We start from the raw sequence: 22,069 nt of genomic DNA on the forward strand, positions 1-22,069 counted from the left end.
GGGCGGGACAAAGACTGATATACAAATGGATATTTCCCATCTGTGAAAGGCACAGTGAGCAAAAAGTGTGTGCTGTAAACTCTCACCTCAGAACAGGTTATCATTCCTTGTTGTTTCTGGAGAGGAGCGCCAGCTACCTTTTTGAAATACTAGAATTGTAACACTCCTGCGCTAAGCTCTGGTTAATTTGTATTGCTAAGGCATTGGTGCAAGGTCACAGGTTTTAGTTGAGGCAAAGCCCGCAAATTCATTCGATCTATCACAGAGCTGTTGCTCCCATGGTATCTGTTGGTCTCTGGCTGCGGGTTGAGACTGGCAGATACTGTGGGAGCAACATCTTCGTGATATATCGACTGAAAGACTCACTCAGGACCTAGCCGTGAAAACACAAGAACTACACGAGACCGCAATATGGGACCCCACCCGGGGCCAGACCAACCACTAACCTTTAGCCTTGATAAAAACCCACGAGTTCGAAACATGTGTCGGCTGACCACCACTAGGACTACAAGTCCACATTTAACTAGATAAATAAACCTGCACTGTTTAAAAACCGCAAAGAACGTGGAGAATCTATGTTTCCGAAAAACTACAATAGCAAGGTAGCCAGGAACCCCTATTTCCCTACATGACAACACTTTGTAAACTTCCCCCCTGGTGCAAATCGAACATTCACACTGTTGTCCACATGAATCTCCCGCAATACTCCAAGGATTTCCGCAGTGCAACCCATAGACTCAAGCACAGCCCACAACTTTGGAAGGTCAACCTTGTTGAAGGCTGTGCTTAAGTCCATAAAGGCGAGATAAAGCACTTTGCCCCTGCAAAATACAGAATTGGACACCAGTAGGTACAAATTCAGCACTAGCTCCATCGTACCCAAACCGGTCCGAAAACCAAATTGGATGTCCATAAGGATCGCAGCCTCTGTAAACCAGCTCTCTATATGACCCAACAGTACCCGTCCAAAAATGGTAAAAGAGGTATCCAGGAGACAAAATCGGGTGATAGGATGAGGGCAGAGTTACCTCTCCCTTTTTAAAAATTGGAAAGATAGTCACCGTCTTCCAAGAAGGTGCATAGTGCCCCAAACCCATGCAGGCATTAAAAGCTAGGGTCAGCATGGGAGCCCATAAATCAATTTGATCCTGAAAAAGATCAGCCGGTATGGCATCTGGGGTAGGAGATCGGTTTCGTGAATGGGCTTCAAATACTTTCACCACCTCCTCCATGGTGAAACTTAAACTGGTAAATGAACCAAAGTGAGAGACCCAGTCCGCCGCCCCCCACATGTGTACCCTGCCGACCCTGTTTCCCCTTGTAGAAGAGCCACCCTTAAACTCCCAAAAACCTTTGGCATTATTCAACCTAATCGCCTCCAAGAATTCTTCCCAGGCCTTATCTTCCAACTCAAATTTCCTTTGCTCGATCGCCCTGCGGTAGTCAGAACGGGCATGAACAATGCTCCGTCTGTCTATCGCTGGACGTTTTAAGGCATCCAAAAGTGCTAATTTGGCCATCCTGCAAGCCTGGTCGAACCAACCCTTCTTCCCACCACTCCCCTGTCATGTGGACTGTCATTAAATCCCCTGTAAGTGCTGCAAGGATAGCAGTAAAGAGACACAACACTTCCCTGGGACCAGTTGAGTACTCCAGAATTCCCATTAGCTCCATTTTCTGCATGGCCGATATTTTAAAATGCAGGCTAGAGCCTTGAAATTTCCCCCATTTGGTTCTTCTGCAGAACACTGTGTCACTATCCAGTTGGCACAGTATGCTGGACATTTGCCCAACCCGCTCAACCAGGCCTCTTAGTGTTAGTACCAAGGGGTAATGATCACTGTTCTCGGCTCTGGGTACTTCAAAACTCACAATGTGATTTGATATGCCCAAGGATAAACAAAAATAGTAAATGGTCGAAGTACCCAAATGGCTGTTAAACGTACATTTGCCAGGGATATCCGGGTTAATAGGCCCATTCTCTGTTCGCATGCCCCATTCAATGAGCCAAGCACTCAATTGGATGCCCCTGGAACATACCCTGTACCAATTGTTCATACAGGTCTTGTGGCAGGCCAGATCCCATTTTGACCTTGAAATCCAGCTTTCACCCCCCAAATTAGTCTGTGCTGGATGGACCCTACACCAGCCCTACGTTTGTCCAAGAATTCCTTTATTTTTGGCCATTTATCCCCCTTTGCCTTGCTGGGGCTATTGTAGAAGTTTAAAACATTGAACGTCTCGATACCTGGGTGTTTGAACTTCAGGAATTGTAAATAGTCCAATTTGGTTTCGACACCTCCACCCTGCAGGGTAGGTAAGCCTTGACCTTTACGACCAGGCTTTTGTAGCACCTCCTCCTCCAATTCTTTTTGGCAGCGATGCCATAGAAAGCATAGCCTTCCAGGAGAGGAATGTCAAGGTCACAGGTTTCCTGCAGCGGGATGATCCCTTGGAAATGCAAGAATTCCACGTTCTTATGCAACTGGAGTTTACCCCTTGAACTAGTAATATTCCATTAAATAATCTTTACTTCCATAGAAGCCACAATTGACCCCCCGCCCACCAGACTGGCTCACTATGGCCCCCTCTGGGGGCAGTGGCTGGCTAATCTCCTGTCAGTCCTGCTCGTCCAATGATGACAGAGACCCAAATCTATTCTGGGACACCAAACTCCTAATGTTTTCGTACCACTCCGATCTTTGAGGATTACTCCTACTCACTGTTACCCATAAAGGTGCACAAACTGCATTGGGGGCCACTAAGGCAGTCACACCCTCCATTCTCAGGACCCCAGATCGCTGTCTTTCCCTCCGGCCTCAAGTGGTGCTGCCACCAGCCACATACAAGGATAAAAGTAGTCTAGACCCACCAGCCTACTTTCAAGTTTCGAAACATTAGCCCTTAGACCTCTAGTTAAATTCAAAGTCACCAAGTGCCTGGCTATTACATTGTTAGAAAATGATACCACAATACAATTACTCTCAACAGCTTTCCTTGTGGGACACACCCATCCCACGCTTCTGGCCATTTTGACTGAATTAAGGTCAATACTCCAGCACATCAGATAAGAATATATCCAATGTGAGGCCTTATTCATCAGAGATGAAGATGTTTCATGGGCACCCCTCAGTAAAACCTGGACCCCCATTATCACTTCAACGAGGGGGGCTGCAGCCGGGGGGAGACTTAATACTGCGCTCTCCCTGCAAACCCATCCTGATTCCACGACCTTGGCCAAGGCCCCCAGTAAGGGATTTGTCCATCCTGCAGGAAATGTCCAGAGTTTGATGCAATTTAAGGGTGCAATAACAACTTTGGCCATGGGGAAAAAACCACCTGCAGCGACACCCTCTCAGGTGCCCTGCCCCATGTCACTCCTCTCAATTATTGGGGCTTGCTCCATACTAGACCTACCTCTCTCACAGTTCCAATTAATTTCTTCCACTTTTTGATTCAGATCTCTAATAGAGTCATCCAGTATCGCCTAAGTAGTCATAACCCCATTTTTGAATGATTGGAGCAGGGCATGAGTGGCCTCAATTTTGGTCAGTCATTTTGCTTATGAGGATAATTCCCTGGTTGTACTCCCCAAATTCGGGGCCAAAAGATTTTAGAGGGGTTTCAATTTTTTGTCTAATAATGACTCTAAGTAGACCTTATCATCATCCATTGTAGTTGAGGCTATCGCCAGATCCCCCAAGGGTAGGGTAACCCCCTAGTCCTCCACTCTGCCCGCAGAGTGAGCCGATGGGGTTGCATTCTCCCCTAGATTGCCCAACGTGCCAGCACCCATACTAAGGGGACAATCCCCCCCAAAAAACATGTCCATGTTAGGCCCAGCCACCCACAATGCCCCCAGGTCCCCACCCGTGCCAACCAGGCCAGCCTCTTCAATGTTCACATGCCATGATACAGTGGGAGCCAATAACCCCTCTTCCGTCCCCCCGTCGTCAAGAATATTTGTGGCCCCTATAGAGGATGCCTCTTCCCATATGGCTTTTTCTGTCACTTGAATCCTATCTGCCAGATTCCCTGCCATTTTTTTAAATAGAAGTACAGAGAAAGTTGACTAGCCAGTCGCCTGGATTTGGGGGCCCTGGCTACCGATTTAAGAGTAGCCTTGGGGGCTAGTGATTGCTTTGGCTTTTTGGCAATATTGGCTGTTTTTCCCAGACAAATAGTGTCAGTGTGCTCTCTTAACCCTGATACTATATTAATCATGTTATGCGAGCACAGGCAGGCACCCTAAGTGACCACCACATTATGTGTAGTTCAATATCATATATAAAAATAAAAGGGTAAAACATGCTAAAACCAGCTGGATTTTTTTAGGTAGTACACACGTTTCTTCTAAAAAAGATCAAAAAGTAAAAAGTAAAAAATATAAAAGATGCTAAACCATTCAAAATAAAACAGTGCAATAATGTTTTGTGGTTAAAAGTCACTCTGACTGCAATTATTGTAATGTATTGCATTGTATTTATTAATCTTATATAGCGCTTTATCCCAAAGTGCTGTACAGTTACAACAACAGGGTACATTTAACATAACACAAATTGTAACAACAGAAGCAAATTACAAACATGAATCAGTCACCAAAAACAGAATGTAGAGCAATTATTCAGAGGGGGAAGGGGAGAGGAGGGGGAGGGCTAGGAAGAAGAGGGAGGGAAGGAAGGAGGATGGAAGGAAGGGATTGGGAGAGGATAATGGGGGAGGAGGGGAAAGGGGTAGGAGAGAGGAGTGAGAGGAGGGGGGTGTCATGGCGGGGAATGGAGAAGGAGAGATTTGAGGGAGGTGCGGAAAGAGGAAAGAGTAGGAGAAGAGCGGATAGAGAGAGGCAATGAGTTCCAGTGGAGGGGGGCCAGGAGTTGGAAGGAACGGAAACGGGAGGAGGCACAGGGGGAGGGAGGAACAGTGAGGAGGAAGTGGTCAGCGGAACGAAGGGGACGAGAGGGCATGTAGAATGAGAGAAGGGAAGAGAGATAAGGGGGAGCAAGATTGTGGAGAGATTTGAAGACCAGACAGAGGAAGTGAAATTTAAGTTGAGAATGAAAGGGGAGCCAGCCAATGGAGGAAAGGGAAGCAGAGATGGAGTCACGGGGCGAGAGGAGACAGAGAGTACAATGGCAGAGTGATAAATAGATTTGAGAGGGGCAAGATGTGAAGTAGGAAGGCCAAAAAGTAAGGAGGAGCAGTAGAAGAGGTGAGAAAAAATAGGGGAGGAGATTAAGAGTTTAGTAGCATGAAAAGTAAGAGAGGGGCGAACTTTAAGAATATTGTAGAGGTGGTAGCAACAAGCACAAGAGGTGAGTGAGATATGGTGGGAAAAAGTTTCCAGCAACGGGCGATACAATTAAGGCTGGCAAGCCAGTCCCATAGTTACTCATGGCAGCTGGGGAAATTGACATAATCCAGGGAGGCATTTGCATGACACCAAAAGCGATTTCAAATCACCCGTGGGCCGGTGAGTATGGGAACAAGGATGCAGGATGCAGGGGTGCTCCTAAAAGAGCCAATCAGATGGTGAGGTTTGGTGTCCCTGGTAAGTACCCTGCCCACAGTTTGTCCACAATAGTGTTTGTGAAGGTTATCATCGGGCAGGTGCCATGTGAATGTCTCCTTTCCTACTGTTTCACAGTGTCTTGTTTTCCTTCCTTTCTGGTGCTGGCCAATGGCAGATGAATAAAGGTCCACATGTCAGCACAAATATGTTATTACCAATTGCAAACTTTCTGCACGGTGGAGCAAGAAGCAATGTGGCACCACACTGCGATGGCGTGAGTCGGGAGAGGGCAGGTCGGTTTTGCTCCAGTCGTGTCCAAATAACGTATGTCTAGCTATAGGGGCATGACGCATTCTAACCAGTCAGCTTCATCGGAACCGAGAAGACATGAAGTTTGAACTACAACTGTGATGTTTGATTTGTGCAGCCCAGCTGTAATAAACAGCGTTACATATTGCCTGGTGTATGCTCCATTTCGGACTAATACTGGTAACTTATCAATTGCGAGCACTTGAGGACCCCTAATACATTTTGGAGGACCCAGTGAGTTCCTCAGTTCTCTCAGTTAGCTAGGGGTATTCTGGCCACCCGCCCTGGAGCCTTGGGTCCGGAGACCACAGATCTGTTTCACGTACAACACTGAGGAGGCCCTGCAGACACTGAGTTCACAAAGGTCTGCCTGGTCCCGAGTGACGCTCGCACTCAGGGGGAGGAGTGAGCCCGCACGGGAGGCTCGATGCCAAGAGGAGTCTAGGACCCGTGAGTGCAACCGTGCAAGAAAACACTGTCTTGTGGTTGCATAACCACAGTGGAGGGAGGGACTGTATTTTATGGTGTTTAGGATGTATCCTCAAGGTGAAGGACGATCGGCCATAGTAATTGTAGATGTTAGTTCACGCTCCCCATCGGGTGTGGAAATGTGTATAGGTACACCTGTGTTTGAGCAGGAGCGGTGTGTAGTGAGAGCGGACCATAGGACCCGCGATTGCAGAGTTGTGTCATTTAGGGGAAACAGGTGTCATTGTATTGCATGGTTGTTGAAGGAGTGTTTGAAGGAACAGAGAAGGATGCGTGTGTGGTAGTCAGTGCTGTTCGTATTGCTTTTGTGGTGTTGACCAAGGTGGAAGGGTCATCATCGACAGGCACCTGGTGTATAATAGTGTGCTTGGCATTCTAGCGGTGGGCTTGAACGAAAGGGGCCGACTCGGATACTACGTATACTAACATAGGGGAAGGTGAGCCCGTGGGGAGGGCCATTGTCAAACTAATCCAGGGGGAGTGGACGGGCCCAAGGAGACGGCCAGTGTGTCAAATGAGAGTGCATGTTTTGGCCTGTGGTGAAGGCCAGTACAAAAGTGAGAAATGATGGGGAGACGATGACTGATGGTGAGTGTGGGTGCTGCAGGGAGACATGGATTAAAGGGAGAAGGAAAGGAGAAGTGGGAGGGGGTGTTTAGGGTCATTGGAATATAGAGGAGTAGCAGCCAAAAGACAGGAGATAATGGCCTATCAAGACAGCCTCCTCAACCATATGTAAATTATCTCAATATCACGATAAAATAATAGAGAATAACCTTCAGAGGGCCCAGCAGACTCCAGCAGTGTTTCCATTCGTGGCCCGGGTAGGGAACGTTCAATAGTAAAATAATAGAAACGTGTTCTCAAACATATTATTAAAGTATAAAGCCTCAAAGTTAAAGAGCAGGCAGAACATATTGGGGCTTTGAAGACTGTATGGCCACACCTTTCTGGTAATGTGATGCGTCATTCTGTGATTTAGCAGTCGCCAATGGCATTTTCCACAATCTAATTTCCAACACTGCAGGGTCAGTCTCTTTCACTTTATGCTGCTTTGATTCTTTATTTTTACCCTCATTATGTGAGGTTACCTCATTCATTTTAGTTGACTGATCAAGAATCCACTGCAAGCTTCTACTTCTAGTTAATTCACAGGCTAGTTGGGAGACCACCTCTCGTTGCTGAACTGCACTGATTTTACATCACAGCTGATGTCAAAAAGGGAGGAAGCTTGTTTTAAATTTTGCAAGAAGTGTTGTGGCGACTCTGGGTGAGCTGTCATATTGTATGCTGCCTTTTTCGCATCCTGAATGGGCCGAAATGGAGAGAAATGTTTTCTAATCTCTCTCCCTAATTCATCCAATGGTAAACTTTCCTGCTCATTCATGTTCCGGATAAAGCTAGAAGCACTTGGTTGGATTGTGAGATTGGAAATCTGACATATTGGGTTTTAGGGATGTCATTTCATTTATAAATTGTGCATCTAATTCTTGTGTTTCTTCATTAAACGCAAAGCTTTCTTTTCTAAGCTTAACATTCATATTTGTGAGCTGTACTTTGTAGTCACTGATCACTTCCATCTTCCTATCATGTTCAGACATCAACCTAAACACTTCACTTTCTAGTGATTGTATATCCCTGGAGGACTGCTTATTATGTTCGCACAGTGACTGCGTTTCTGACAAAGCAAAATCTCTATCTTCCGAATACTCTCTAGAATTGTTTTTAAGTGGGCAACTTCCCCATCGCATTCCCCCACTTGCCTCTCTTTTTGTGCAATCTCCAAATTGAAAGCATCACATTTGGCTTGCAATTTTGCACTGGGCTCTCCCTTTTCTGAACTCTCTTCTAACTGTCACAATTTTACAAGCACAGTTGCCAACTCTCATTGCAAGGCTGCAATTACCTCAGCATCCTATGTAAAACAAACCTTACTTAAGGTTAATCAAGCAGTATATTTATGATTTGCGGCCCTTGGGGTGAAGGAGCTTGAGTAAGCAAAAAACTGCTCAGGGCATTCTTTATCAAGTTTTGATAATATTTGCTCTCGCCAACCTGAGATAATTTCTGATGTCCAAGTTGCTAAACCAAAAAATGTGGTTTCTGCGTATGTGTTGCAATCAGCAATTTCAATTTCTGCCATGTCTGCAGTGTACCAAGGTTACTTGACACACAGCAGCACTAAAATAATTCAAAAGACAATTCAAAGTGTGCCCATCACAGCATAATATGACCACCCTACAAAGCGCCACACTTAACAAATGCACTTGGCCAAAAGTTGCCTGCATTCTCCACCAAAATGTAAGAATTAATTTTTCATCTCCCCTTTTCATTTGGAATCCTTGGCTATGTTCTGGCATCATTTATGATATGATCAGTGATTTATAACGCGCCTGCACACAAGCGTTTATCGCGCGACAAGACAAGGTATGGAAGACATAGGGGGGAGAAAACAATTGGTCTTACTAGGCCTTTTGTCATTTGGATCATGCAATGTGGGGGGGAGAGGATGGGGAGAAATGCTGAGGGGAGGAAAGGGAAGTGCAATCAGGGCATTAGTGCTCTCAGTAAGAGCAGTCATGGCAGGCAGCTCTGGGTAAGTGCAAGGAGTCAGAGGACTGTAGTGTTATAGATACAGCCCTAAGTGCATGGTGGACCTGGAGGCAGTGCAGGGGCTACTGGTCGGTGAGAAGCCTGGTGCTCATAGAGGGTCAGAGAGTAGCCAGACAACCAGTAAGCGCAGCAGAGAGATAGGTCAGGAGAGGAGAGAGAGAGAGAAAGTGGAAGCAAAAAGGAAGGCCTTGAGCTGTTTCCGGAACCTCAGGTGGTCCTGCTCAAGTTTGAAAGGGGCAGGGAGGCCATTCCAAAGGGAGGTAACTGCAGCAGAGAGAGATCTACCCCCATTCTTTGCCTAGAGAAGCATCTGACCCTCAGAGAGTTGGAGGTGGCTGAGAGAAAGGCTCAAGAAGGAAGGTGTTTAGGAAGAGAGAGTTCGATGTAGTGCAGGCCATGGCCCCAGAAAGCCTGGTGGAAGAAGCAGAGGTTCTTGAACTTGATCCTTGCGCCCACCTGGAGCCAGTGGAGAGATTTCAGGGCTGGAGAGATATGATCCCTGGGCTTGAGGCAAAGGGTAAATCTTGCAGTCCTGTTCTGGATTAGATGCATAGGGCAGAGAGTTGAGGAAGGCAGATTGAGAAAGAGTCTGTTGCAATAGTCCAGCCTAGAGAGAACCAGGGCTCTGCAGACAGTGAGTTACTGGGGGAAAGTGAGAAAAGGAAGAATTCCTCTGAGGCGGTGCAGCTGGTAGTGGGCCTTCTTGGAGAGGTCTGTGATGTGGGGATATAAAGAGAGTGTGGAGTCGAAGATGACACCAAGGGTTTTTGCCTCACAGGAAGGCACAGAGAGAGGACCCAAGGAGAGCGGCCACAGTGAAACAGGGAAAGGGGGAGCATGGGTCCAAATGAGACAGATCTCAGTCTTACTGGCATTAAGGCAGAGAAATTGGAGGTTCACCACTCAGGATCATGGATAGACAGTCAGGAATGAGCGAGGGAGGTGAGGAGGCTGAGGGGAGCCTGAAGCAGAGCGGAGTGTCATCCACAAAACTCTGAAAGTTAGAGGAGAAGGTAGAGATGAGGTGGTCCAAAAGGGCCAAGCAGATGTTGAAAAGCCAAGGCGAGAGGTTAGAGCCCTGGGGAACACCATATATGGAGAGAGAGGTGATGGAGAGAAATGACCCAAGTTAGACCTGGGTGGGTCGTTCCAAGAGGAAGGGGGTCAGCAAAGCCAAGGCCTGATCTGTGAGGCCTAGGTTCTCACAGAGATGGCTGATCAGGATGGCATGATGGACCATGTCGAAAGCAGACGAAAGATCAAGGAGGATGAGGACAGTGGGAATGCTAGATTCAAGATTGGTGAGCAGATCTTCATGGGTGTCCTAGAGAGCAGTTTCTGTGCCTCTGGCTGCTCTGAAATCAGACTGATGGTCATTGAGACAACCAGCATATTCAGTCTGTAGAGTAAACTGGGAGATGGCAAGCTTTTCCAGGAGTTTGACCAGCAAAAGAGTGATAGAGATCGGGTGATAATTTGACAGACAAGAAGGATCGGCAGAAGGTTTCTTCAGGAGGGGTTGCTCAAGAGAGTGATTTAGCAGTGAGAGGAAAGTCCCCATTGCAAAAGAGTGATTGGAGAACTCGGCCAAGGCTAGTGCAAAGGTGTTGATGTGGTCCTTGATGGTTCTGGAGGAGCAGGGCACTTGCTTGGAAGACACTTTAATAGATCAGACTTATCTAGAAACATTGCCAGGAGGTATCGCAGAGAAGGAGGAGGAGAAAGGAGGAGGAGGGGGAGAGGTGTCCAGAGGTGGTCCAGGAGAGTTAGAGGGGGAGCAAGAGGAGAGTTCTAGTGGTGAAGTTAGAAGCCAGAGACATGCAGAGGGCATGGGAGGAAACAGGAGAGATGGAGTCTTCAGTAGGATTGGCCAGCTCCTTACAGATTTTGAAGAGTTTGGCTGCATTGCTAGAGGCTGCAGAGATACGGGCTTGGATGTGTGCGCACGTCTTGGACAAGACAGAGTCTGTATTGCCTTTACATCAGGCAGCAGGACAGTTTGTCAGAGGATGCACCCAATGCCCTCCACTTCCTCTCAGCCACCCTACACGCAAGACTGGAGAGGGTTTGTCAGATGCAGATGGAGAAAAGACCTGCATAGTTCTGTTTGTCAAAAAGGAACTGATCCAAGATGTAGCTTCATCTGAGAAGTGGGCAGCATTTTTGAGGTGGTGGCAGAGAATTTGGTGGTTGACCAAGTCAAATGCTGCTGATAGGTCTAACAAGAGTAGGAGGACCAGCTTACCGTTGTCGTTTAGGTCTTCGATTTGTGATTTTAGGTCAATGAGGGCAGTTTCCGTTCCGTGCCTAGGTCAGAAGCCAGATGTATGGAGGCCTAGGATTTTATTGTTTTCCAGGTATTCCTGAATTTGTAAGTATGCAGCCCGGTCCAAGATTTTCAATAAGAAGGGAACCATAGTAATAGGTCAGTAGTTAGTAGGGTTGCTAAAGTGGGATGACCCAAGCATCCTTGAGGTTGTCAGGGACTATTCCAGATTTGAAAGAGGCATTGATGAAAGTGGTGATGAAAGGGGCTGCTCCCTTGATGATAGGGCTGGGACAGGAGTCACCTTGACAGTTAGATGGTTTCAGTTATTTAATGATGTTTTCCACCTCAGCAATAGAAAGAGGTGTAAAATGGAAGGATTTGAAGGAGTGTGTCAGTGGAGGTATTTTGTTGAGGAGGGAGTTAGGTAGCGAATCTGGGTGAAGGCTGCATTTGTTTAGCATTGATTTTGTATTGCAGTGTAGATATTTTATCCAGGAGGGCTTTTTGGATATGTGTACACCAATCGGTGTCAGTATTGCAGGTGTCAATAGGGGCTGTGTGAGATTCAAGTTCTTTTACAATCTTGAAAAGCTCTTTGGTGTTGGATTCAGCCTGAAGGATGTGGTTATTGTAATATCTTTTTTTGCAAGGAATATTGCGTCTTTGTAATTGGAAGGGCTGAGATTAGAGAGCTTTTGTTAGTGTCCGTGGGAAGGGTTTTCCAGTGTGCCTCAGCATTTCTTTTTCTTTTGCGTAAATCTCTCAGGTATGGAGTGAACCACGAATTGAGATGAGCTTGAAGTTTAGGTTCCTGCAATTTCAGTGAGGCTATGATCTTTAGTGCCTTGTGGATAGTTTGGTTATACGTATCTACTAGTACAGTGTGGTCTGAGCAGGAAGACAATACTCTGTGAGGTGGGGAAGGATGATGGGGAGTCTTTAGTAATGTCCTTCTTGTTTCTTGTGCAGATAGATGGGGCAATATTTTGTTTAGGGCTTTGCTGACCGGATTTGATGCAGAAGGTAATTTTGTGGTGATATGCCCATGTGCATGCGGTGATCATTACCAAATTGATGCTATAGTTCAGGTCAGAAAGCCAATCAAGGGTTCTGCCCCTGTTGTGCGTAGGAGTGTAGATGTGATGCGTAAACCATAGATCAGTTAAGGTACTGGCAAGATCAAGGGATTTGGGATCGTTGGGGTCTTGGAATCCCAAGTTAAGGTCTCCCAGTAGTATGATTTGGGACTTGGGTTTTGTGTTATCTGCAAGAAGAGATGAAATGTTATCAGTACAGGTGTTAATGGGTCCTGGTGGTCGATAAATAAGGTGAATAGTGGATGTTTGGTTAGGTGATATCGGTAGTTTAACCGATAATAGTTCGACCGATGGGATCTGCTGATAAGAAATAGGCCTGAGTTCAAGTGATCTTTTGAAGATGAAGACAACACCCCCACCTTTGGAAAGGTTGGAGTTCCTATCACATCTAGTGATGGCGTAATTTTCAGGGATGGCCAAAGTGGTACTGGCTGCGGCATGTAGCCAGGTTTCAGTGATTGCTAAGAAGTCTTAGTTATGAGTTACAATAAAGTCGACAATGTCTAGTGCATGAGCTAGCAAGGATCTAGCATTGACGAGGGCCCCTTTCAATCATGATGTCTTTTGTGAAGTTAGGACTGTTGGGAAGGAAAGTTGGGTCAGTTATGGGGTTTGGCCTTGTAGTAACAGTGGGGTCAGGTATAGGTGTAGAGTGTCCCTGGATCAAATGGGGTTTATTGATGGTAAGGTGGTGTGGAGGTTGATATTTGTGGCAGAATCTTGAGCCTAATCTGACATTTCTGAGGAGGAGAGAGCAAGGTTGATTGGGCATAGGCTTGGTAGCAAAGTGTTCCAGCCATAAGGCTGGAGAGTTAAGATACGGGTTGGGACAGGGCATGGTGCAAAAGTTAATGAAGTGTGAGTACTGATTGGCGGTCAGTGCCGTGGATGCTAGGTGGCTCTTATGATGACCAGGCAAATTAGATGTGTGAGAATGGCGTGAAATGGAATGCTGTGTTTTGGCTGTGAGTGACGTGTTGCGGTTGAGGGCAGGATGCTTAGAGCTATTGAGTGTGGCAAGTGGTAGGAGTGTGGTGCAGTGTGTCAGGAGGAAGCAGTACACTGTGAGAAGAGTGCCCAGCAAAGGGGTGATAGAGATCGGGTGATAATTTGCTGGACAAAAAGGATCGGCAGAAGGTTTCTTCAGGAGGGATTGCACAAGACAGTGGGCCTCATTACACGGTAGGCGGTAACCATGGCGCTATTAACGCCATGGTTGCCGCCGGTATTTTACTGTGTCCGCCTTGGTGGATGGCGGAATTACCACCCTACTCCAAGGTGAGTGGGGCGGTAATTCCCCATTCACCAAGGCACTTCCCCATTCCCATTTTTGCCCCCATAGGGCATAATGGGAATGGGGAAGGCGCTAATTACGGTACCGCAAATTGCGGTACCGTAATGGGCTCCAAGGTCCCTTTGCGGCACCCTACTTTAACGGCTGGTAAAACCAGCCATTAAGGTCGGGTCCCGCAAAGGGAACTCGTAGTAAGGCGGTAAGGCTTTACCGGTACAGGTGCCCTTACCGGTACCGGTAAACCCTTACTGCCTAACGTGTAATGAAGCCCAGTGACTTAGCAGTGAGGGGAAAGTCCCAGTTGGAAAAGAGTGATTGCAGAACTCAGCCAAGGCTAGTGCGAGGGTGTTGATGTGGTCCTTGATGGTTCTGGAAGTGCAGGGGTACACCTGCTTGGATGACACTTTAATAGATTAGACTTGTCCAGAAACATTGCCAGGAGTTATCGCAGAGAAGGAGGAGAAAGGAGGAGGAGGGGGAGAGGTGTCCAGAAGTGGGTCAGGAGAGTTAGAGGGGGGGGGGGAGTAGAGTTCTAGTGGTGAAGTGAGAGGCCAAAGCCATGCAGAGGGTCTGGGAGGAAACAGGAGAGGTGGAGACTTCAGTAGGATTGGCCAGCTCCTTACAGATTTTGAAGCGTTTGGCCGTGTTGCTAGAGGCCGCAGAGATACGGGTTTGGATGTGGGTGCACTTCTTGGACGAGACAGAGAGTCTGTAATGCCTTTAGAGCAGGCGACAGGACTGTTTGTCAGAGGATGTGTCCAATGCCCTCCACTTCCTCTCAGCCACCCTACACTTGTGTTTTTGGGTGGCAAGGTCCGAGTCATACCAAGAGTTGCACTTGGAGGTAGGCTTAAGACAGATTTTCATGACATGGGCAAGTACATCCAGAATGTTAGAGATAGAATATACAGGTTAGAGAGGGCTGTGTCAGAGTTTGAATCGACCACATGCATAGGAGGAGGAGAGAAAGTAGCAGCAAAGGACTCCACTGACACAGGCTTCATGGACCGGATGACTGAGAAGGTAGGTGGTAGTGCTGTGGTTGGCTTCATATAGGGGGAAAATAACTTCAGGTAGGAGGAGAACAGAAAGGTGTCAGCCCATGATTGGTGAAAGGGTTAGAGAGGGGAATGTCTGAAGAGATGAGAACATCCAAGGTGTGCTCGGAAGAGTGTGTTGGGCTAGAGGGTAGAATAGAGAGAGAGAGAGAGAGAGTTGCAGAGATTGTGCAAGAGTCCTGATGATGTGTTAGAAATATCCAGATGGATGATGAGGTCTCTGAGCAGTAGTTGAAAGGTAGAGGTAAGGATAGAAAAATAGAAGTCCGCCCACTCTGAGACGAAGAGGCCAACCTGGCAAGTGACCTGCAAATGGTGGCCACAGTCAGAGATAGGCCGGGATAGATAGAGAGCATGTAGATTTTCTGCCTGCACTGAGCACACCAGATGTTCACACCAACTGCACTGAATACACCTGGACTCAACACTACTGATTGTGAATTAACTAGGCTACTCAATAACAGACTACCACACAGGCTTTCATAATTATGCCCTCAGGCACCTTCATCTCATTCAGCAGAGAGAAAAATTCAGGAGCGAAACATCAGTGTTACACTCTTATTGAACAAATGCAATAAACATAACAAACTTTGCATTGCAAGAAAAATTAATACTGTTCGCAAAACAGCACAGCCTCAAATCCCTATCTAGTATCTTGGTCATGTAAGTAATCTCTCCTCAAGTCCTGTTTACCCCTTGTCCTCTACTAAGGTCAAAAGAAATCAACATAGTCAACCATGCATGATATTATAGAAAAGAAATCAGAACATGCAATTTCACACTGATAGTTTTCTGTGGGCTCTAACAGCTACTTAATATTCATTAATACTGCCTGCACCATGGATTAACACCCTTTATCAATTCTCCCCTTTATACAATTGACAGACTGGGGAAGCAATTGGAACACACCCTAGTATGAAGTTCAGTGGTTATGTGGGCATTTACCTTAATGCCTCTGCCCCACCTACTGTCTACCCCTGTACCTTTTAGTCAGCTGACTGGTTGGTCTGATGTTAGAAATAAATGAGATTTCTTGCTAACATAATTATTCCGATAAACAATTTAGATTAAGAAAACATTCATGTTGTTGGGTACCGTGAAACATAAGAAAAATGTCTTTGTATGTCTATTTGACTTGGCCAAATCAAAATCCCCTTGCAAGACACCCCAAAAAGAATTCTTTGGCGAACCCTATTTATACTTACATCACTTAACTTGACACTGTACTCAGCCCAGCTGCACTGGCATCATTTCAATTCAGCACCCATCTCAAGGGTCAGCTCATGTCAGCCCCCACTATTTTGCTTTGGAATACTGCAGCTTAGAAGCCTGCTGAGAGACCTAACAAACACAGATCTCCTATCTGCCCATGGCCTTCGCAGCAATCCCAGTCAGGCTTGGATAAATGCCTCGATGTTCGCAGGTCACAGTTTGGCTCTAACACTCGGGGAAAGCCTTCCAAAATTCAAAATGCAGTCTCAAGTGTTTGCTCACAATTAGAGCTTGTCAAATCTGAGGCCCTATTCTTATACAATCTCAGCAATGCGATGGATATGACAGGCTCTGTTAAAACATCCACAGATTTATGTGGAAAGCCTGTTTTACAAATTCTCCATGCAAAAGTCACCAGCCTTATGAAAACAGCAACAACCCCTTATGGAATCTGCCACAGGCCAAGTCCAGCCTCCCAGCGTTCAGTTCCTTATAATGTCTCCCTCAAAATCAGCCCTTACCCACCTGTTTTCTGATGTCACTTCCTCAAGTTCCAACCCACTTTGGGTGCCACTAGACACATGACAGACACTTCTAGCAGTTCTGTTCAGCCCTTAGATTTTTGGACAGAATTCAGCACATCTGTCAATAAGGTAACTTATTTTCCATTCCCCTTTTCCTGTTCAGAACAAGGAATGCTTATACTCAACATGTTTCACCTAGCACAGACTCTAAATCTCACCTGCAATGTAACTTCACTTTATTTTCTGAAAGCTGGTAACCCACAGCCAGCATGTTAGTTCATCTACCTGCTATAGGCTAGCGTGTACAGAGCCTATGGCCTGTATATCAAGCCAATATGATTCCCATATTAACTGTGAGTACACCCTTTACTACATATAGCATGTACTAAAATGTTAGCTCATTACATGTTAGTATTATTAATAAAGCCTACAGCATACATAGCATATGGCATGTGCTGCAATGTCAGCATCATTTATAACTGGTGCACACTGTCTCTGTTGAAATCAGTGGCTGTGTTGAAAGTACTGCATGGTTGAAATTTGGAGACTGTATTTTCCAACAATGCAAATCCATAAATTCACAATAACACCAGGACTGAGCATGGAACAATGTCTGGTGTGACATTAGATTACCACTCAGAATATCTTAGGTGTGTTGTATTGTAGGTTCCTATGCGATCTTGTAGGCAAATTATTGTTCTACACTCCATTCCACAGATGGGCTTGCCCAACACATATTCAATTTGACATATGCACCTTTATTTTATTTTTGTGCAGCTCAAAATAGCCATAATGCAGGAAAACCAACAGAGACAGATTCACTGCAGGATTTTACAAATCATGGTCATTTTAGAGCTGATGTCCTGTGGTCTGCAGGACACAGAGCAGAAGATCAACTCCATGATTTCCCTGCTCTATCTTGGGAAACACCTCTGTGTCGCTGCCCTTATCACACTTTAATGCAGGCAGAGACGCTAGGATCTCTGCTGATTTTGCCCTCTCTTTTATGTTTGGAAGTCTTTGGGGATGTCCAATATTGGTTCCACCATTACCTATCACTGTGTGTACACATGGCATGAAAATAAAGGGAATGTCCCTGTTCCCATGCCAAACACAGCATCATGCACTGAATAACAAAGATTTGTTAGGAGTTTGCATTGCAGAAGCAATAGCCATGGAACTCCTTCTGAAAAAGAGTCAATATGATGTAAAGTCAGGCCCTTATATTGACTGCTGTCAAATGCTGCTCTTAGGTTAATCATACAAACAAGAGGCAAATGCTAAATGCATGCAAAAGAGCTCAGACCACATTTGGACATTTTGGGCTCCCAAACCATGCCGTTAGGCCAAAGGCACCTTGAAAGCAGCCAGTTGGGAGACCAAGTTCACTACACATTTGTGTATGGTGGAGATCTGTGATTGTTGTCAAACTGGTGACACACATAAACAACAATTACAACATATCCCTAGGGACTACACCAGGTCTTTGCATGCCTCTCCACCCACATCCACTACTGGTGATGTTAGAGACATGACCACATGCATTGCACATTGTGAGAAAATGCACAAAGCAAATTTCTCATCACGTGTCTCACTCTGTGTCGAGAGCCCACATGGAACATGCCATGAAAGCGTGAATGCAAACAGAACGTTTGTGCCTGCAGGTTTTCTTGCAACCAAACCATGCTTTATCATAGACCAAAATTATGGCCTCTGGAGAAACGTATGATGTGGCACAATATACTGTGGCAGATCAGAAACAGGAGTCAGACTAGCCCTATTCTTAAAAAGAAGGTCGCACGGGTGCTCCTCAGGATGTCAAAGCTATATAACAGTCCTCCATCCGAAATGGTATACTAGCCAATCCACTTTCCTTTTCTTTAAAGAAAATCAGAAACAACATACGACTTTTGGGTACCTTGGGCTGGAAGTGATGTATGCTGGTTTATGACCAATCCAATCATGTACCCCTTTAGAAAAGGACTGAGCCCATAGTACCAGTTCAGAGTAGACAATTCTTGGTGTGGTGGACTTCGGTCCAGAGTTCCCAGCCCCAAGTCTCTCTCCATCTCTTTCCAGTTCCTCTCAGACTTCTCATCTCTCCCTTGTCAGTCTTTCTTTCTCTTCACTCAGAGGGTGTCTCAGTCTTTCCCCACTCTAGGGCTTTTCCCATCCTCACTACCGCACTCTGGGGTTTTCTTTGGTCCCTCTGCCACTGATGGGAATTTCTCAGTCACCGTTCTGAGATTTTCTCTGTTTCTCCCTAGACAGGGGTGTTTCTCTTTTCTACTCCCCATTCTGGGGATTTCTTCACCTCTCCTCTCCCTATTCTGGGTTTTTCTCCATCTTGCTCTCCACTCTGGGATGCATCTGTTTCTCACTCTGCATGCAGGGTTTTTCCCTTTTTCTCTCTGCTCTGGGGTAGTTCTCCTTTCTGCTTCCCACCCTGGGGTTTTCTCTCTCTCTCTCCCCACTCTGGGATGCTTCTTTTCCTCACTCCCCACTGAGTGGCTTTTCACTGTCTCACTCCTTGCTTTAGGAGGCTTTTCTTCACTCCCCGCTCTTGGGTGCTTCTCTTTCTCGCCTACCCCCTCCCCAACAGTTGGGCGTTTCTTAGTCCCCATTCTGGGATTTTCTCGGTTCCACACTCCAGGGGTTTTCCTCTTTTTTTCCTCCCACTTGCAGGGTTTCCGCTGTCTCTACCCACTCTGGGGCTTTTTTCTTTCTCACTCCCCACTCAGGGGTGCTTCTCTTTCTCACTTCCAACTATGGGGTTCTCTCCATTTCTCCCCAATCTGGGATGTTTTTCTTCCCCTCTTATGCATGCCCCCCCTCCGACTGAACCACCACCTACCTGGGTGTCTCGAGTGGTGCACCTTAGGAGGGCAGTGGGATCGGCCTGTCGTCTTATCTTATGCAACTCTTCAACTAGGTTGTGCGGCAGGTGGTCGAGGTTTGGTTTGCTGCAACTCCATCGATGCAAACCAATGTCAATGATCATTGGTGCCTAGTTATCCCACAATTGAAGCTTCCGAAGTGGTGGTGATGTTGAGTTACCTCCTGTGGCTAGGCACTCTTTATGGTGTTCGGTGACCAGGATTGGGCCACACCTCTCAAATCCTTGCTTGCTCTTTTTGAGATCATCGAATGCAGTGAGGGGTGTCAGACATAGCACTGACCTTGCTTCAGATTTACTCTGACAGCTTGGTTAGAGGATGAAACATGGTCTTACCTTGAAACCAAAGAGGCTGCCTTCTCCATGGTACAGGTCACCACGACAATGATTTTGTGATGAAAAGCCCTTTTTCTTCATTGTTCTTTGATTCTGATGGACATGTGTTGGCGGGGTGTGGTGTGGTGAAGGTATAAAGCTGATCTTGCCACAGCAGAAGGGAGGTGTTTTTGCAGAAGGTGTCAGAGGAGTGGAGCATGCAAAAAGTTGGAGAGAAATAAGGGGCAAGCTGTACACGTTGGCAGCAGCAGGTACCAGACAGTTCTGCTGGGTGATGGCATAGCAGATGGGTAGCATGCCACAGTATACGCTGGAAAAAATGGCTGACATTTACAGTGAGTCTGGATTTGTGGCTTTGCTGTGCCTTTTGTATGGTCTTGGTATTAGTCCCATTTTTCAAAACATACAAAATCGGAATTGCGTACAGTTAGCCAGCAGAATATCCACGTGGGAACAGTGTGCAGTGCATTGTAATGGAGCTCCTCATACACAGCCTGCATTGGACAGAATCACTTGAACATTGCTGAAAAGACAGCTCTCATCAGAGGTGGAAGCAGACACTGAGTTTATGGAGGATTTTGTTCACTCCCACAAACATGAGGTCATTTTGAGCTGAATAACTAAAATAGTGGCAGCACATCATAGACATTCACTAAACTGAAAGATTGGATTTATTTCCCTCTTGTAGTGCTCAGTTTGTAAATAAAAATAAGTGCTAGGGCCCACATATTTTCTAGCACATCTGTGCCACGCCACATGCGACTCATTACCCACTGCTGCAACCTTCCAAATCTTCTCCCCACTATATTTTTGGGGTTGCAGCTGCAACTCCTAAGGGGTCATTAGGTGGTGATGAGTGCACTACCTTTGATAGATGTGCAATTTACAAATAACAAACATATTATACAACGACTTGACATACTATTTGTTTCTTGAAATGATAGAGCAGTTGTTAAATCTCCTAGTTTTGCGACATCGTAGTTCAAGGGGTACATCATTGTCATTTTTGCCTATCCCATTTTTCAATTTTCTGTCTAGACAGACAAGCCATCAATAAATGATATAGAAGAAAGCAGATTAAATTCCCATTTAACAACCGTCACCCATATGTTTACTTACAAACACCAGGAGAGTTCCAGTATCTAACATGTCTTCCCTCATTTTGCAGGTTAACCACACAGGTGAAAAGCATTGGCTCCACATCAGTGCAGATGCCAGTAGACTTGCAATGATCTGGAAATATGGTGGCATGTACATGGACACAGATATCATCTCCATCAGACGCATAGCAGTGGACGACTTTGTTGCTGCGCAGCACTCCACTTATTCCAGTAATGGGATCTTCAGTTTTAAATTCCACCATAAATTTATCTTGGATTGCATGGAAAACTTTGTAGAAAAGTACAACAGAAGTATCTGGGGGTACCAAGGTCCAGATTTATTTACCAGAATTCTGAGAAAAAGGTGTAAGCTTCCTGTGTTCCCGGAAAAGGAGGATGGGATGTGCCAGAACATTTCCTTCCTAAACCTGCAACGCTTTTACCCTATCGGATATCCTTCCTGGAAGAGATACTACGAAGTCTGGAAAATTAACCCAACCTTTAAAGACTCATATGCCTTACACCTATGGAATTACATGAACAGTGAGGCCAAATCAGTGATTCCCAGAAGCAACACACTAGTGGAGCATCTCTATAAAATCTACTGCCCAACCACCTATAAGGTTTTGATAAACAGCACAGAGGAGGAATTAATGGAGGTGGGTGGGAGCAGGCAGTGAGTCAACTGGTCTCGAATGGATTTGGCAAGCATTACATATCTACTGGAAAGCAAAGTTCTGCTTTCCCCCACTTAGGCAGGGTTTACAGAGGAATCAAGGTTTCAGCAAAATCTCAGGGATTTAATTTAAAGAATTGATAGGTATGGGATAAATGTTATGTGTTTTTAAAACATTTTAAAATTGGAAAATGTTGCCATTTTACTTGCATATATTTCCACAAGGTGAAAACTAAAACGAACTCTGATTTTCTTATCCTTCTGTTAAAACAGGAATTTTATTTATGTATAGGTCTGTGCCAGAACATTGTCAGTGGGGCACCTCTGATTGCCTAATATGTTTGAAAAACCTGGATGGTTCTGATTATGGTTTTGCTTCAGGATCATTTGGGTGCAACAAGCAGGATGTCATGATAACTAATACGTCAACATCACCTTCATTTTTCGATGAATAAGGGGCCCAGGCTTAAGTTTCCTTTTTAGTTCTGCCTATTAGGTGGCACTTAAGAGCTACCTATAGGCCAAAAGTAGTCCATTGGCATATAGCTAGGAGGGAGATGGGGTATATGGAGCGACACATAACTTGTAAGTGCTGTTTGGTCATTTACCCACCCATTGACTGCCCATGATCATGCTAATCACTGTTGCCATCCCCACCCACTACCTGCCCCTCTAAACCCAAAACAC

At 45.8% G+C, this 22,069-nt stretch overlaps 1 protein-coding gene across 1 annotated transcript in view; it reads left to right on the forward strand.

Moving 5' to 3' along the window:
* Window positions 1-21,386, forward strand: part of LOC138492890 (alpha-1,4-N-acetylglucosaminyltransferase-like) — a 149,252-nt gene extending 127,866 nt beyond the window's left edge. The window contains exon 2 of the mRNA XM_069620203.1: window positions 20,775-21,386. Coding sequence (XP_069476304.1) covers window positions 20,775-21,386 — 612 coding nt within the window. The remainder of the gene's footprint in view (window positions 1-20,774) is intronic.
* Window positions 21,387-22,069: the final 683 nt, after the last annotated feature.

Source organism: Ambystoma mexicanum, chromosome 10 (genome assembly GCF_040938575.1).
Source record: "Ambystoma mexicanum isolate Mex_15411 chromosome 10, UKY_AmexF1_1, whole genome shotgun sequence".
Taxonomy (NCBI): Eukaryota; Metazoa; Chordata; class Amphibia; order Caudata; family Ambystomatidae; genus Ambystoma; species Ambystoma mexicanum.